A 16,091-nucleotide genomic window follows, 5' to 3' on the forward strand; every position below is an offset into this window, starting at 1 on the left:
TCTGTACAATGAGATAGTACTTCCTTTCCCCAGTCTTTGTTTTGTTTACTTCAAAAGTAAATTCTTTGTGGAGGAAGGGCAGTCTCTTGCTTTGTGTATGTACGGTGCCTAGCATAATTAGACTATAGTCTGGGTTAGGGTCTCTAGGAGCTACTGTAGTAAAAATACATCAGCTGCAATAAAGAATTTTCCTATGCTGGGTGAAAATAATTCACTAGAATTAAAACTAAAGTGATAAATTTCCAGTACCAGGAAGTGTTCCTCGCTCTCTTTTACTATGCAGCACCCCAAGCACCATGATGGACATTTACTAAATGCTGAATAATAATTAGTAATTAAGTCCTTTGGAGACTTAATAGTATTCTGTTCTGGTCAATTCCTCCTATTCAGATGTTTGATTTCGTCAAAGCACAAATAATCGGATAAAGGTCTCCTTTAGGATGTCCCTCCCCCACAAAAAAGTATAGAAAACCATGTTAGTTAATGGATAATTGAAAAAGTTTATTCCTCATCCATATAATACATTAAAGGGGAAAACTGAGAAAACATTACTATCTTCTAAGTGGGTGTGTGAAACATATCTAAACATATATAATATACACTCAAGGTTAGAGCCTTCAACAGTCCATTTTGGTCATGAAGACCCTCCCTTTTTCTTCACAGCCTCTCCATGCATCTCTTTGAGCAACCAGCTAGTGCCTTGCGTTTCTTTAATTCCTACTTCCATGAGACTTCATGGTCTCTTCTCCAAATCTCTCTCCTTTTGGGGATGAAACTCTGGTCCCATTTAAGTCAATGGAAAAGCTCTCATTAACTTCACTGGGGCACGATTTCACCTCAGGTTTATTCCTTCTGTTATTTTTTTCCTAAATCGTTCCTCCAAACCCTTTGGGTGACATCCTGGGCCCAGTGAAGTCACTGGGAGTTTTTCCCTGAGTTTAAAAACTGCTAGACAATAGCTGTCCCTCTGATCACCAGTATGCATTGCCATACTTTTTCTTACTGCCACTCATGACTGTCCCTGCTTTATTACAGAGAGTATTGCTTCTGATGATCAACTGTGACACCTTTTGAATATTTTAAGTAGTCACATCAACAGTTTTAAGAACTTTTCAAATGGTTCATTTCCATAAGTGTATTTCTCACCCACAAATTTCAAGTGCCTTGGACCTTCTTTCATCAGTGCTCTATTCACGTGTAGGCCAAGGTTCGCCTCCAAAAAATGAAATACACAGAGAAGTTTTACATAACTCACTGAATACTGCGAAAACCTTACTGCTTTTAAATGTACAGTATTCATTTTAAAAATGGCATACATATCCACAGCTGTGCAAACAATGCCATAGTTCAATTAACCAGCCTTAAAAAGGGGCGAAGTGGCAATTGCCTCAGATAATTTCAAAACATCAAAGAGCTTTTTAAAAATACTCCAAAAAGAAATGTATAAAGGTGTAATTAATATTGCTTAAAGCAACAGGGCATGCTAATATGAGGTGAGTCCATGTGAAGAATTTGTTTTTATGTACAAGACTAATTTAAAAAAATCCTTGGGGTCTTTTTTTTTTAACAATATTTCAAAGCTTATTCATTTATCCCTCAGAATATTTGAAAGATCAAGATCATAAAGGAAAAATTGAACTTGTGTTCTTTCTATATTTTTGGCTGCTCCAAATATTTTTACTAGTGCTATTACTAGTACCACGTTTGGGGGAATTTTTTCTTCAAAAGACTGTTTTGAGCAGATTTGTATAGGATTTATCAATAGGATCATTCTTATTTTATTTGGTTAGTAATATGCACAATATTTAAGGTACACTTTTCTGAAGATCTGCAGTTTACTTTGAGGAGATTTCATATGACTACAATAGGACCATTTAATTTGGTTTTTTTCCCCACAAAAAGGAGAGATTATTTTCCTTCCTTGGAAGGTGATTTTTTTGGTGGTGTGCTCAATTCCTTTTTTACGCCAAAGGAGAGGAAAAAATAATTAATACGGGCATGCATGTGGAGGATTTGTGATTTGGAAGCTGGAAATTAATTCATTGTTCTGAATGTAGTTGTGTTATATATTTTACATTATACATGTGACTGCCTATATACACTATACATATATACACACACATCCTACATGAATATAGTCATGTACACTAAAACACAAACACTCATATTACAAATGTCACTCACTATCCAAATTATCAAAATTCTCAGCTAGATACTAGAGAATTAGCAAGACACTTAACCAAATAGTGTCCCTACTCAAAACCTGGTTAGAACTGCCACACTGAAGGAATATGAAATTAACATAATATTCAGAGTACCTGTTGTCAAACGTCTTTTGTATTAACCCATTGCTTATTATTAACATTTCCAAAAGGGTTGTTATCTCTGCTAAAGGAGTTTTAATATGATGTACTATGCTTTAGGCAGGGCTTTGGTTATCATCGACTAGGTTATTTTTGTATCTCAGTTTATTTAAAGAGCTGTATCACTGGTTTGGGCTGGCTGGTGACCATGCTGTCAGCTGTCTTACAGTGATGAGAACATTTTGGGCCAGATCCTCAATTAGTGTAAATCAGCATTGATCAACTGAAATTAATGGAGTTACAATAATTTTCCCCAGTTGAGGATCTGGCCTTCGGTTTTAATTTCACACATCACAGGACTTTTCTTTCCTCCGTAGACTCAGGTTTAAATAATCCGTAAATTTAGAGACTAAATATGTGTCAAAGCTAAGATCATAAGTAAAACGAGTTTGGTAGCTTAAGCTTAGTTTCCATTGGAAAGTAATCCACATCAGTATTTGGTACAATTAGTTGTCTGTTGAAGAGCGTTTAAGAACTAAGGTAGCATGGAAACTCAATTACTCTTGTCTCTAGAGAGAGACAGAAAGATCCTGCAGGTCAGGGAGAACATTTATTGGCAATCTAGTGCGGTGGAGCTCGAACCACAGCTGTCTGAACTATAATTGGCCTTTGAAAACTTAGACATGCGATGCTTCTAGATTGTTAACTTTCATGACCACAAATATTCTCCAGAAATTAACATGAATTCAAGCTGTATGCACTAGGGATCAGTTGAGCACTTCTGAGCCTCCTCAAGGGTTTACTACAATAAATAAATTCTTTACACAGGGTGTACAGTAAATGACCAGTGTCGCTACATCCAGGGGGTTAGTTATGGGAGCTTAAAAACATTTGGCAATGACAGAGCGTGTTAAGTGAGTTCTGGAGCCATGCATCTTGTAGTCCAAGGGAAAACTGGACTATTCTAAACATTGTGGCACCTGCCAATGTTTTTCAAGACACTAATCTGTGCTCCTGCAGCTCAAAAAAAGCCTTTGTTTGGGGGTTTTGCCTACTTACATAAATAATGACATTTAAATCTGTGGAGCTATTTTAACACCCAGATACTACTCGTGGAACAATCTTTGTTCCCTGCCCACATTGTGAAGATTTTGTGCCACACGGACTCAGTATGCTTTCCTTACCCACAAGAGTTTAGTCTATGTCCTGAAACATAATTTATAAAAATATCCTTATATGTAATAACCTAAGAAACTCCCAGTGGACTATCCTTCCCCTCCCAGAGGGGCAAAGTGAGGGTCTCATGGTAGTTCAGTAGCAGGTCTATGAACAGAACTCAGGTTTCCTTACTCTAAGCCCTCAGCTCAATCCAGTAGACTTCTGCTAAGTGCACATTTTACAAGGGCAAAATGTTTTCTCCAGTACTGTTACTCCACACATAATCAATAAACCCCTTCTTCTAGCAGATACTGTGTTCTCTTAATACAAGATTTTCTTCCAGATGTCATACTCCTGCTCTCTAATCAGAGTTCGGAATCACAAAACATGAACTCTTTCATGATGGATTCTCTTGTTTGCCTGTGTTTGGTGGGAAATGCAGAGCACTCATTTTGGAATAAAGTGTATATTTCTGCATGCGGTGTCCTTCGCTGACTGCATACCTTAACCCTTCTCAGATCTACACTCCAAAAGCAGACAGGGACATATTTAAAAAGGGAGTCTTACCAGTTTAAATGTGTTCTATGTATGTATTTAAGAAGATGAAATATTGACAAAAAAAGAAAAGTGCAAAAGGTAAGGCTGCCTGGAGGCTTGATTTTTAAAGATATGCATTTTTTTTCTTACCATGTTGCAGATCTCGCCTTGCAGATTTTTTCACAAACTGCCAGCCTGAGTCACGGTCTATTAGTAGCTGTCTGAAGGAAAACTATGCTGACTGCCTCCTCGCTTACTCGGGGCTTATTGGTAAGAGCTTTGCGCGGAGTGGGTGCTCTCTGAGTGTTGCTTGCAAATGGAACAAAAGAGTGACATCTTGAAGACCTGCTGAAAACAAAAAATAAAGTTAAATATTATGCCATGAGATTGTAGGCAGAATCCCCCAATTAAATCAGCGGCCCTTGTTTTGACTCTAAAATTCTTCTGGAGTAAATTAAGCTGTATAGTAGCAAGCAAAAGAAGGGCAGAGGATGAGGAAAGAAATGTGCTTGACTGTGAAGAAAATAGGTATGGAAGCAAGTAGAAGTAAAGCTTGAAAACAAAGCGGTCAATATTGGACAGGCCCATTGAGTAAAAAAGTGAATAGAGTAAAAAGAGTAGGTGACACTAAAACTTGCCAGTGTTTGCTGTTATCAGAAAATCAAGTGGTATTGACATATTTAGGGAACGCTTACCATGAATTGAAAAATGAGGCAGCAATAGACCAGATCAGTCTCATTTCACTTCCATCAGCTGTAGTTTTCATGATCTTCCTATGGCCCTTCAAACTGTTTTCTGAGATGCCTCTCCGTGGTGGTGAACTTATCTCCTGAAATCCTCTCCTTCTCCAATAATTCATTTTGCTCACTGCTACCTGCCTGACTCTCAACCTGGGGATGCTTATATGCAAGTCAAATTTCATATCCCACCCAATGCTGATTGATTCCTGATTGGGAGAGCTCATCTCGGGGAAGGGAACTTTCCACAGACATGTCATGGCTGGACAATAAAAAAAAAGGGGAGTGTTAAGACTGCAAAACAAACAAATTACAAAAATGGTCACTAGGTAAGGGGTTTTTTTCAAGCTCACAGCCTGCACCTGCCATGATGCATTCATAGCCCCTTTTGTTAGGAGTGAAGGCCCCAGCCGAACCCCTGAAGCAGATCCTGCTGTTAAATGAATGTCTTCTGAAATACCGTCCAGAACAAAAACATGTACAGAATGGTCTGATCTTGCTGGAAAATTAAATTAAAAGCAAGTCCTTAAAATGAATAAGGTAAATTATACCTGGTGACTACTAAGAAAAGACACGGTAGTTTTAAAGACTGCAGTCCAAGATTTAACAGAAAAAATAATATACAGAAAGCAAGCCATGGGAGCAGTGACTGATAAAACTTCATTTGATTTGTGAACAAAGAACTGAGTAGTGAAGAAATCAGATCCAGTCAATGAAATTAAGGGTGTAGCTGCTGGCAAGGAGTAATTCTTGTATTAATGGATAACTCTGGATAAGAGCTGTTGGCAAATTGTTACTGGGCCTAGTGACTTTTGTAGAGGATTTTATTGGATCCATTTTGCAATTTAACCTTAAGGATGACCCAGTTCATATAGAGAGGTGCTTTTGTGTTCCTGTAGGCAATGATATTGCACAAATAGTATAACACTGCATAAACACTTTCTGACACCAGGGATGTGGAATGGGTCCCTAAGGAAGTGAAATCAAAAGGAGATCTAACTTCTGAAGGGGAAAATAAACATTCTTCTTCTCTCCTAACAGCCCCCAGACACTTGCATGAAGATCAGAACTGACTAGTGTTATAGCAGTTTACACTTCTCAGCTGTAGTTCAGATAAACAAAGGAATGTACTAAAACAAACCTTCCTTGTTGTGGAATAACAAGATCCTGATTCTGATCTCAGTCAGACCAGTGTAGATCTGGAGTAAATTCATTAGCTTCAGTACAGAAACTCCAAATTTACAGCAGTCTAGATTAGATCAAAATCAGGGCCAGAGTCGTCCTACTGATATTGTAAAATATATGGGAAACAGACACATTTTGGTTAACTCGTTGTAGCAAGCTATTCCAGGTTCGTTCATCTAAATACCAGGCATCTCCAGCTAGCGTGGTGAAGATAAAATATTGTTCATTAAAATAGAATGATGTTTCATTTAGTTACTTCATAAGAGGTTGCATACAATTCTAAAGAGATGGCAGCAAGGTTTTGTAACCTCTGCACTGTTTGTTTCAGGAGCATGAAGGTTCTCTATGGAATGTACAGTGGGTCTGCCTCTGCTTTCATGTACACTGATGTAAACTAGAGGCAACTCCACTGAAATCAGTGGAATTAGAAGTAGAAGAAAACTGGTGTAAATGAGCGTAGAGTCATGTCTATTGGCAGTAGGTGAGATGTTACACCAGTTAAATGGAAAACAGGTTGCATGGAGTGGTGGTTTTGGATTGTATTGGTATGATATACACAGTTTGAAAGTATATTTTAGAGGAAGGGATTTTTGGTTTTGTGTGGGAGCTAATGAAAATCAATAAATACAGGGTTTTTTTTAAAAAAAGTGATAACCTGTAAAGAAAAAAGACATGATTATTTGGTGTAAAAAAAGGTTGGAGATAGAAAGATGTGAAACCCAACATATTGGTCATTCCTAAGTTAGGCACACTGGTCCCGTCTCTGCTCCCACACTGATTTCATACAAGTGTAACTCTATTGAATTCAATATAAGGTTTTCCATACATTTTCTGAAGCATTTTCCCTTATTTGTTTTCCACATCCTGTCCTTTTAATTTCCTTATGTCTCCCTGAAATTCCATAGGATTTTGTGTTAGTGAACGAGGATTGCAGGATCAAACACTGTAACATACTGCTAGGGATACCCAGAGCTAAGAGCCACTCCGTTACCTCTCTCACCATGGTCCTAACTGTCTTATGTATGAATAATTTAAAACCAGTTTATCAGTGCTAGAAGTGTGAATCTCAGTTACCCAATAAACTGTGTGTAAATCCTGCCAACTACACCACTGTAACATGCTGCTTATGAGCCGCTTGTGCTAGCTCTCTGCCTCAGCAAGAGTGAGTTTCGTTGGCAGTTGCACTTTGTATCAGTTCCTGCCCCAGCAGTCTGTCTTCCTCACGAGCAAACTCCTCAAGGCTCTCCTTGCCTCAGCCTTGCCTAGCAGGTCAGAATCAGTAAATTCCAGCCCCCAAGCTCCTCAGAGATGTTTCTCTGCAGTGTATGGCCCCTATCACTGTGTATTGACAGAAGATACTAAGATGGCTGTTCTGTTAAAGAGTCAGTACGTCACAGCTTATTCATTTACTGAGGTAAATACACCCTTCTGCTCAAACACAGCACAGAATTGGTTTATAGTAAAAGTAAAACAAGTTTATTAACAAAAGAGAATTGATTAAGTGATACCAGGTAAAAGAGCTAAGTGTAGAGACGGTTACAAGCAAATAAAAGTGGAAACATGCATTTAAAAGTCAAAAACTTAATCTATCAAGATACAGTTTTGTTCAAGATGGCCTCTCTCACCCACAGTCTCCTTTCCAGCTTTTCACTTGTGGGGTTTGCCAGGACCCAACACAGAAATCAAATCACTTGGTTTCTTTGTCTTGTTAAGGTGAAGGACAAAGCGGGGGTGGGGGTGTCTCTCTCTGTTTCTTATATCCCAAAAGGGATTTCTTTGTCATACAAGTCAGGAAGCCCTCTTGGGAGTTCAGTCTTCTGTGATTCCTTGGGGTGCAGGAGCCATGTTAATTCTCTGTCTCTCAAGTTCAGGAACAGGATAAATAACTCCAGCTGGTTTAGCTGGATAGCTTTGTTTACTGCTAATATTTAAAAAGAGGTTAAACCCATATTCCGTTGTCTTGGGCAGGCAGACCTATGTATCACCTTTACCTAGGCTGTCTTGTCTTAAACATGTTTTAGTAACATCTTACAGAGGCAGTTTATAACTTCATACATAAGGTTAACACATGCATTTTACAATGATATTAATAACCAGCATGTTGTTAGCTTTCATATGATCCCTCACAAGGCATATTTTGTGCAGATATTATTGCAGTAGTGTGTGTATATGGGAGAGCCTAGAGTCACAAGCACATAATTCTGGATCTTGTTACAATTAGCTGATCTTTTGGCCTGGGCCCGATGACTCCTGTCATTCTGCTTTCTTGCTGAACTTCTCTTCCTTCTACCTTGCTGACAGTCCTGTTGTAAAGCATATGTGCTTAGCAATTTAACAATCTCTGCTAAGCCTGGGCCAATTCCTGTAGTCAAATTTCACATGTTCAGGGTCACACCTTGGTTGGAGGAACTTAGTTAAAATTTTTTTCATTCTTAAAAGATATTCTGATTCGAGCTGGGAGATATGCTGAGGTTCAGGCCAGTTTTGCCTCTGCCTAATGCATGACTTTGATGCCTGCTCCAGATAACATGATACAACAATTGGAAATAGCGACCACAACAGAGCTATTATGACCTATTTTACTCCCAACTGCCATGATTACCCTGCTTGGTTAATGTCCTTAGCAGAATTTTCAAGAGGCCATCTTACAACAAAGAAAAAATTCCACACACACGGGGGATAAAGGAATCCACCCCAGGAAACCAAACATATAATCTACTTGGGTTCACATCTGCCCTCAGGTTTGAATGACAGACTTATTTTCTGCTAGCTGCTTTTCCAGCCACTCTGTTTTTTCCAGTATATACAGTGTATATGCTGTATGTATACCTTCCTCATCCTGTTTTTCCTATAGTCACTGACTCTGATCATAGCTTGTCACATTTTACACTTTCATCTGCTCTTTACACCCACTTTTATGGCCTTATTACCTCTTCTTCTTGAAAGTCTTACCTTAGTGGCCCTTCCAACTTCCTTCATGCCCTATTGTTTTCTATTTCTTTATCAAGTATTTTTATCATCAGTTTTTCTGATACTCGTCTATTTTCTTTCCATTAAAAAATTCTGGTTTTTCATATTCTCTCTACATTACTTTCTTCTTTCCGGATCATAAATATCACATCTTTGAAACAGTGGGCTGAAATCATCAAAGAAATAATGGGTAAATATTTTTCATTGCTTTATTTTAATTTCATAACATTCCTATTCTTATTTATCTACTGTTACATTTTCATAAATAGTGCAAGTGATATTTGCTGATTTTGCTCTATTCCCCACCTTCATTTCATAAACAATTTGAACGGTTCTTCTTACACATATGCTGATTTTATGTAGACATTGGGTAATTATCACTACAACTTTTAGTTACAAATTGAGAGTAGATAAAGTGATTGCATTCAACTTCAAAAAGAAGTTGGGGGGGGTGAGTCTTATCATTTGCAGCTAACTTCAGTTCTGCGTAACTTTCAGGATTTCTTTAAGACCGCTTATAATGTTCGTTTTTCTTTGTCTTCCATTTCATTTGTGAAACAATTTAAATATTCCTGTCAATGCCTGAGTGACTGAAAGGCACTCACATAGTGCCGCACACATTGATGTGGTAGTTGGCAGCCCCCCTTTTTTTGAGGATTATAAATTCTAGGCTGTATGGACCAAGTTGGCCCTTTCAATCTGCACTGTGGGTCTCTAATATGTATCTTCATCCATTCCACATGCCCGGCTACCACTGACAATACATTTACTCTAGTTGGGAGCAGAGAGAAGTTTGCCCTAAATCTCCAGGCTACTGGGTGAGGGATGTAGGTGCTGAAAAACTTATTCAGCCAACAGCTGCCCTCATTAGTGCAATTCTGAAGTAATTCTGTTGACTTTTGGGGTTGGAATCAGTGGAGTTATTTCAGATTTACACCAAGTTAACTAAAAGCAGAAGGGGAATATAAACTTTAAAAAATACTTGAAGAATGAGCCATTTAAAATAATTAAGGGGATGATTGGTCAAGCCTTACTCAAGTTTGTGAACGCTTACTTAGACTGGGAATGACTTCAGTGAGTCTACTCATTTGACTAAGTGCTCACCAAAATGAATAAGGGCTGCATAATCTAGATCAATGGAGGGCATTTTCAGTGTTTCCTTTAGGACATGTAATGCATTCTTTATTTTGGTTTAGTTGTTGCTTTGCCTGAGCCTGAAATGTAAATATTAAAATACTTATCCAATAATTTGTGCAAAAAAAAATTAAAATGGAAGCACAGATACATGATCATAGTTTGTTGGCAATGTTTAAGAAATGCAGTCATAAAAACATAGACATTTAGGCCTGCTCAAGAGGTCATTTGGTCCAGCCCCTTGCCCTGAGGCAGGACCAAATATAGCTAGACCATCCCTGACAGGTGTTTTGTCCAACTTGTTCCTAAAAACCTCCAATTATGGGGATTCAACAATCTCCTTTGGAAGCCTAGTCCAGTGCTTAACTATTCTTATGGTTAGAAAGGTTTTCCTAATAGCTAACCTAAATCTGCCTTGCTGCAGAGTTACTAATAACTTCTTGTCCTATCTTCAGTGGACTTGGAGAACAATTGATCACTGGCCTTTATAATAGCCCTTAACATATTTTAGGACTGTGTAACGATGCTGGTTCTGGTGGGACCCAACTGAGAGTGCCAGTTCAGAACAAATTGCTTCAAGCAGGGCAGTTACAGGCCAAGGCTGGGGTTTCTACGCACACCAAGGCAAACCAAACCAGTCAAACAGAGAAGACTTTGCTTCTACCCTACTGGCTAACCACAAGTCACACAAACAATTCCCTTAGACACTCCAGTTTCCCAGTATCATCACCAGTGCCACTCATTATGGGGACAAATGGTTATGAAAACCAATACCCCAGTAAAAGAAAAAAGGCTCTCTCGATCCCAAAGGACCAAGCCCCAGACCCAGGTCAATATACAAATCAGATCTTACCCACAAATCACGCTGTTGCCAATCCTTTAGAAACTAAAATCTAAAGGTTTATTCATAAAAGGAAAAAGATATATATGAGAGCAAGAATTGGTTAAATGGAATCAATTACATACAGTAATGGCAAAGTTCTTGGTTCAGGCTTGCAGCACTGATAGAAAAAACTACAGGTTCAAATCAAGTCTCTAGAGTACATCCACAGCTGGGATGGGTCAACAGTCCTTCGTTCAAAGCTTCAGTGTAGCAAAGTTCCTCCAGAGGTAAGAAGCAGGACTTAAGACCAGTTGGAGGAGCTGCAGCAGTTTTTTATATTCTCTAGCCATGTGGTCTTTCTTTCTTTGTTCCAAAGACAAGCTGTCCATCACATGGCATGGAAAAATCTCAGAGTTCTGTCCATTGGCATGTCCCTGCATACCTGCTGAGTCGCAAGGCGTGTCTGCCTTCTCTCAATGGGTCAGTTGTATAGCTGATGGTCCTTAGTGGGCCATCAAGCAGGCTAGGCAGAACTGACACCAACTTGTCTGGAGTGTTCCCCAGAAGCATAGCACAAGTTTGAAATACAGACAGTACAGAGCCAATATTCATAACTTTAACTACAAAAATGATGCACACATATAGACAACATAATCATAATCAGCAAACCATAACCTTGTCTTAGACACCTCATTTGACCCCATTTATACAAGATTTGGTGCCACTACAGGACTTTGGTTGCAACAGTGATCTATACGGTCCCAGCTTATGTCAATAACATGACAGACTGTTATTATGTTCCCTGCTCAGTCTTCCTTTTTTCAACACTAAACATGCCCAGTTTTATCTTTCCTCATAGGTCAGATTTTCTAAACCTTTCATCATTTTTGATTCTCTCCTCTGGACTCTCTAATACTTGTGCACATCTTTCTTAGAATATGACACCAGGATCTGGACACAGTACTCCAGCTGAGGCCTCACCAGTGCTGAGTAGAGTGGGACAGTTAGCTCTCGTGTTGTATATGAAACACTCCTATTACTACACCCCAGAATTATATTAGCCTGTTTTGCAACTCCATCACACTGTTGACTTGTGTTCAATTTGTGATCCACTATAATCCAGCTCTTTTTCAGGAGTACTACCATTTAGCCAGTGATTCCCCATTTAAAGTTGTCCATTTGATTTATCCTTCCTAAGTAGAGTACTTTGCAATTGTCTTTTTATTGAATTTCCTCTTGTTGATTTCAGACCAATTTTCCAATTTGTGAATGTCATTGTGAATTCTGATCCTGTCCTCCAAAGTACTAGCTACCTCGGCCAGTTTGGTATCATCCTCAGATTTTTATAAACATACTCCCCACTACATTATCCAAGTCACTAATGGCATTGACACTAAAAGCAGAGTTATTAGTAAATTGAAAGCTGCAGGAAATAAATTCTAGCTAGTTATGAAGATTAATTATATTGCTTCTGTGTTCCTCTCCTACCACACTGTGGGCAGAACCTTTCAGAACAGTGGAGTCTTGGTGTTAGCACCCCATTGAGATGTATGAGGAAGTTCAGATCTCTCATAGTTATTGTTTCAGACTGTCTGCAAACTCTAGTGGACATCTCAGCATCAATTACACTACAGTCAAGTTTTCACACGTTTCTTCACAACCATACCAGCTAGAATCTTTTTTTAAAAATAAAATAAAAATGAAAGCTGAGATTCTGCACTCCACACATGATTCTGAGAGCTAGGGCCTTATGCACCAGGCCGATAGTGTTTATGTGTTAGTGTTAATGTTAATCCATCCCTGTTTCTGTCTTCCACTAGATGATGTTTGTCACTTCTTTGGGTAATATATATAAGGGTAGGACATTACAAAGATTACTGATGGTACAGTGTGTTGCTCTTTGTTCATAGGCACAGTTATGACACCAAACTACATAGACTCCAACAGTCTCAGTGTTGCCCCATGGTGTGACTGCAGCAACAGCGGTAACGACATAGAAGAATGCTTGAAATTTCTGAATTTCTTCCAGGACAATACATGCCTTAGTGAGTACATATTATAAAATGTCTTCAAACATACATTTATTCATGTTGCAACATGTGCTGTATGGGGTTGTTTCACCTAGTTTTTAAGTACATTGTAATACTTCAAGGCCACTTCTATGCATTTTGATAGATTGGATATGTAGTAGGTTTAGAAACTAGAACTAAAGGTACTTGAGCAAATCTACCTGATGTTCAAGCTTGTAAACGTGAGAAACTGTGGGAGATAATTCCAAATAACAGTGGTACATAATGTGGAAAAATTCATCTACCAACAGATTATATTTTGGGTGGCCATCAGGGAAGGTCTCTACCAGAAAATTGCAAGATCTAAGTGGGTTGTGTATAATGTGAGAAATAGACTATGAAGGTTTTCATACAGATATACATGAATTGGGATTTTATTATCAGTACTCTCTCAGATATTTGACATTTGGTCACAAACTTCACTCAAATGATTTTTTTCACAATGAGATCCTGATACAGCAATTTAATTGAGATTGTTACGTTATGGTTTTAATAGCCCAACTTACTTCCAGTTGAGGGTCTCTGAGAAGTCAGTTTTGGTAGACTTCCTTTCCAAACTTCCTTTTGCCAGCACCCTTATAACTCAATGATAGGGAGCGCAAGCCAGAATTTCAGAGAAACGGTTTATTGCTGATGTAGGGCAATACAACATTTAAGGTAGTCAGAGGAGTCATACAGCACACAAACTTGGTCACCTCTTTTAAAAAAAAAACTCTGGAGAGTTATATTAGCAGTGGGTCTGAAGTAGGGCATTCTCTAGTTGGGGATAGGGGAGTGATAGTGAAATTCCATCACTAGGCTATCAAAGACCCTGCGCTTCTCTAAGACCTTGTCTCTAAGAATCTTGCAGTGGTTTGTAGGGTATGTGCAGCTACATGCCTCAGTGAAAAGCTCCAAAAGCTCCCCACTGCCAGAGCCTTTCCCCACCTGTATTACACCTGTCAGAGCCTTTCACCACTGCTTGCTTCTTTCAGTGCCGTGGGAAAAGGCTCTGGAGATGGGAAGGCAGCAGGACACTACACTGCTAAAAATAGCAGTGTGGATGAGTGAGGCTCTGCTTGAACATGTGGAGAGCTGTGTAAGATATATACCCTTGTGTTCAGATGTGTAGGGCACTCTGCTCTACTCACTGGGTACTCTACGCTACTCACTTAAGCAGTGCCTCACTGCAGACACTGTTATTTATGCCTGTTCTAGCTGGGCATGTAGTGTTAGTACTCTACACACCATCAAAGGTGTTGACTGCCCTAAAACCATTTTTATCTTTTGCCTCTACCCAACAGTCTCTCAACATGCAATACTTCCATTAAGCATTAGTTCTGTGTGCAGAACGATGACAGGGTTGAGCCCTATTTGTTAAAAGCCTTGGAAGGATTGCTACTCAGGAAAGGTTAATGTAGATCATTGGTTAAGCAATCAGTTCCGAGTGGGATTCTAAACGAGACGGGGAACTGTATAGCATCCATACTTTCTCCAAGCTGCCTCTCACACATATAACATTTCATATTTTGCTAATTTGTAAGTGTGTTCATTAGTCATTACTATCATTTTACAAGTTCCTTTTAGACTTTAAGTGTACACCAATCCCATTGTCCCTGCTGGAATAAAAAGTTTAATGACAATAAAGCAGTGACATTAGAGGTCACTATGAGAAAAATTATACTTACCCTCACAGGGAAACCTCTTCTTTGTGAAAAAATTTAAATTAAAGGTGTTCCTGGTTTAGTAGCATTTCACAGAGGGAGAAAAAGTGTTCTCGTGTCTTTTCATAAATGGCCTTTCAACATGGGAGAAAAAAGCATTTGTTTCAGAACACAGACTAAAGAAATCAGTTTTAATTTTTAAGTATAGTATTATTTACATGTATTCTGCTGTTGGAAAATGAAGAATTATAGGTCCTGGTCCTTCAAACACACATGCATAACTGTATGAATGTGAGTAGTCCTGCTGAAGTAAAAAGAAATACTCACATGTATAAAGTAAAGTGCATGTGTGTTTGCAGAATCTGGGCCTTACCTTAAAATGGCCAGCCTTTAAAAAGCCAGAATCCCACATTTCTAAGGCCTAAATGATAGTACATTTTGAAATCCCAACCAGTGTTCCTTTAATTCTGTTATAACTCCCAACTGTGGCATCTTTAAAAAGAGGTTGGCCCATTTCAAATCCTAAAGTCTTTTATTCAACTTTATTTTTATTAATATTTTAAATGTTCTTCTAATACACACAGTGTTGCTTATTCTACACACTATGACCTTGATCCTGCATACACTTGTGCACTGGATAATTGCACTGGGTTGAATGGGACTCAGGTTACCCAGGGGTATAAGTGTTTTGGAGGGTTTGGGCATACATACCAGATAGTGGAGTAGAGGGGAAGAACTGGTAAGCAAGGGGAAAAGACAGAGCAAAAGTGAGTTAATACAGATGATTGAAACAGTCAGCCAACTACTAGAGCAGTTAAGCGTTTGCCGTGGCATCTTACTCTTATTATGTTCGTCAGCTATGTTATAGTTATAAAATTCATGCACATTGTTACAAAAACATAAATACACAGAAGGAGGAAAAAAGAAAAGAGAGAGTTATAAGAGTAATTATAAGAATTATAATTTTGTTTTAAATTATAAGAGTAATTTTATTTTAAAAACTAGAGGGTGTCTCCATATTCTCCTGTAGCTTCTCATACAGCACTGAAAACAAGAAGCTGGCGCACTACTTACTTTAGGTAATTATCTGGTCTCCTATGACATTTACTGTGTGAAAAATACTGCAGCTTACCTTGTTTAAGAGAGAATACTGGACAGGAAAATCCTTTCGTACTATTCTCACTTTGCCCCCCATCAATCCAACCAATTGTAATGCCTTTTTTATGAATCAATCTCTGTTTGGTGGAACGCTAAGATCAGATTCTAGAATAAACTGCATCTTTCTAAGATGAGGGCTAAATGTAAATTATTTTATAGTGAGATGGATGCCAGTGAAGAGTATTGTTAATAACTTCCCTATTCAAGTCCCATGTGAAATTGTTTGGTTTCTTATACAGTGAGGTGGAATAAGAAATCCCTAAATCCTTGCTGAATCCCCAAGGACCTGATTAAAAACTGTTTTTCTATTCATTTGTATAAAAAAAAAAACCCACACAACCAATTTACCCTTGCCATAAACACACTCTTTAATC

At 38.5% G+C, this 16,091-nt stretch overlaps 1 protein-coding gene across 1 annotated transcript in view; it reads left to right on the forward strand.

Moving 5' to 3' along the window:
- The window catches only part of GFRA1 (GDNF family receptor alpha 1), a 189,175-nt gene that overhangs the window by 141,123 nt on the left and 31,961 nt on the right, over positions 1 to 16,091 (forward strand). Inside the window, exons 6-7 of the mRNA XM_007056322.4 lie at positions 4,159 to 4,268; positions 12,758 to 12,892. Coding sequence (XP_007056384.2) covers positions 4,159 to 4,268; positions 12,758 to 12,892 — 245 coding nt within the window. The remainder of the gene's footprint in view (positions 1 to 4,158; positions 4,269 to 12,757; positions 12,893 to 16,091) is intronic.

Source organism: Chelonia mydas, chromosome 7 (assembly GCF_015237465.2).
Source record: "Chelonia mydas isolate rCheMyd1 chromosome 7, rCheMyd1.pri.v2, whole genome shotgun sequence".
NCBI lineage: Eukaryota > Metazoa > Chordata > Testudines > Cheloniidae > Chelonia > Chelonia mydas.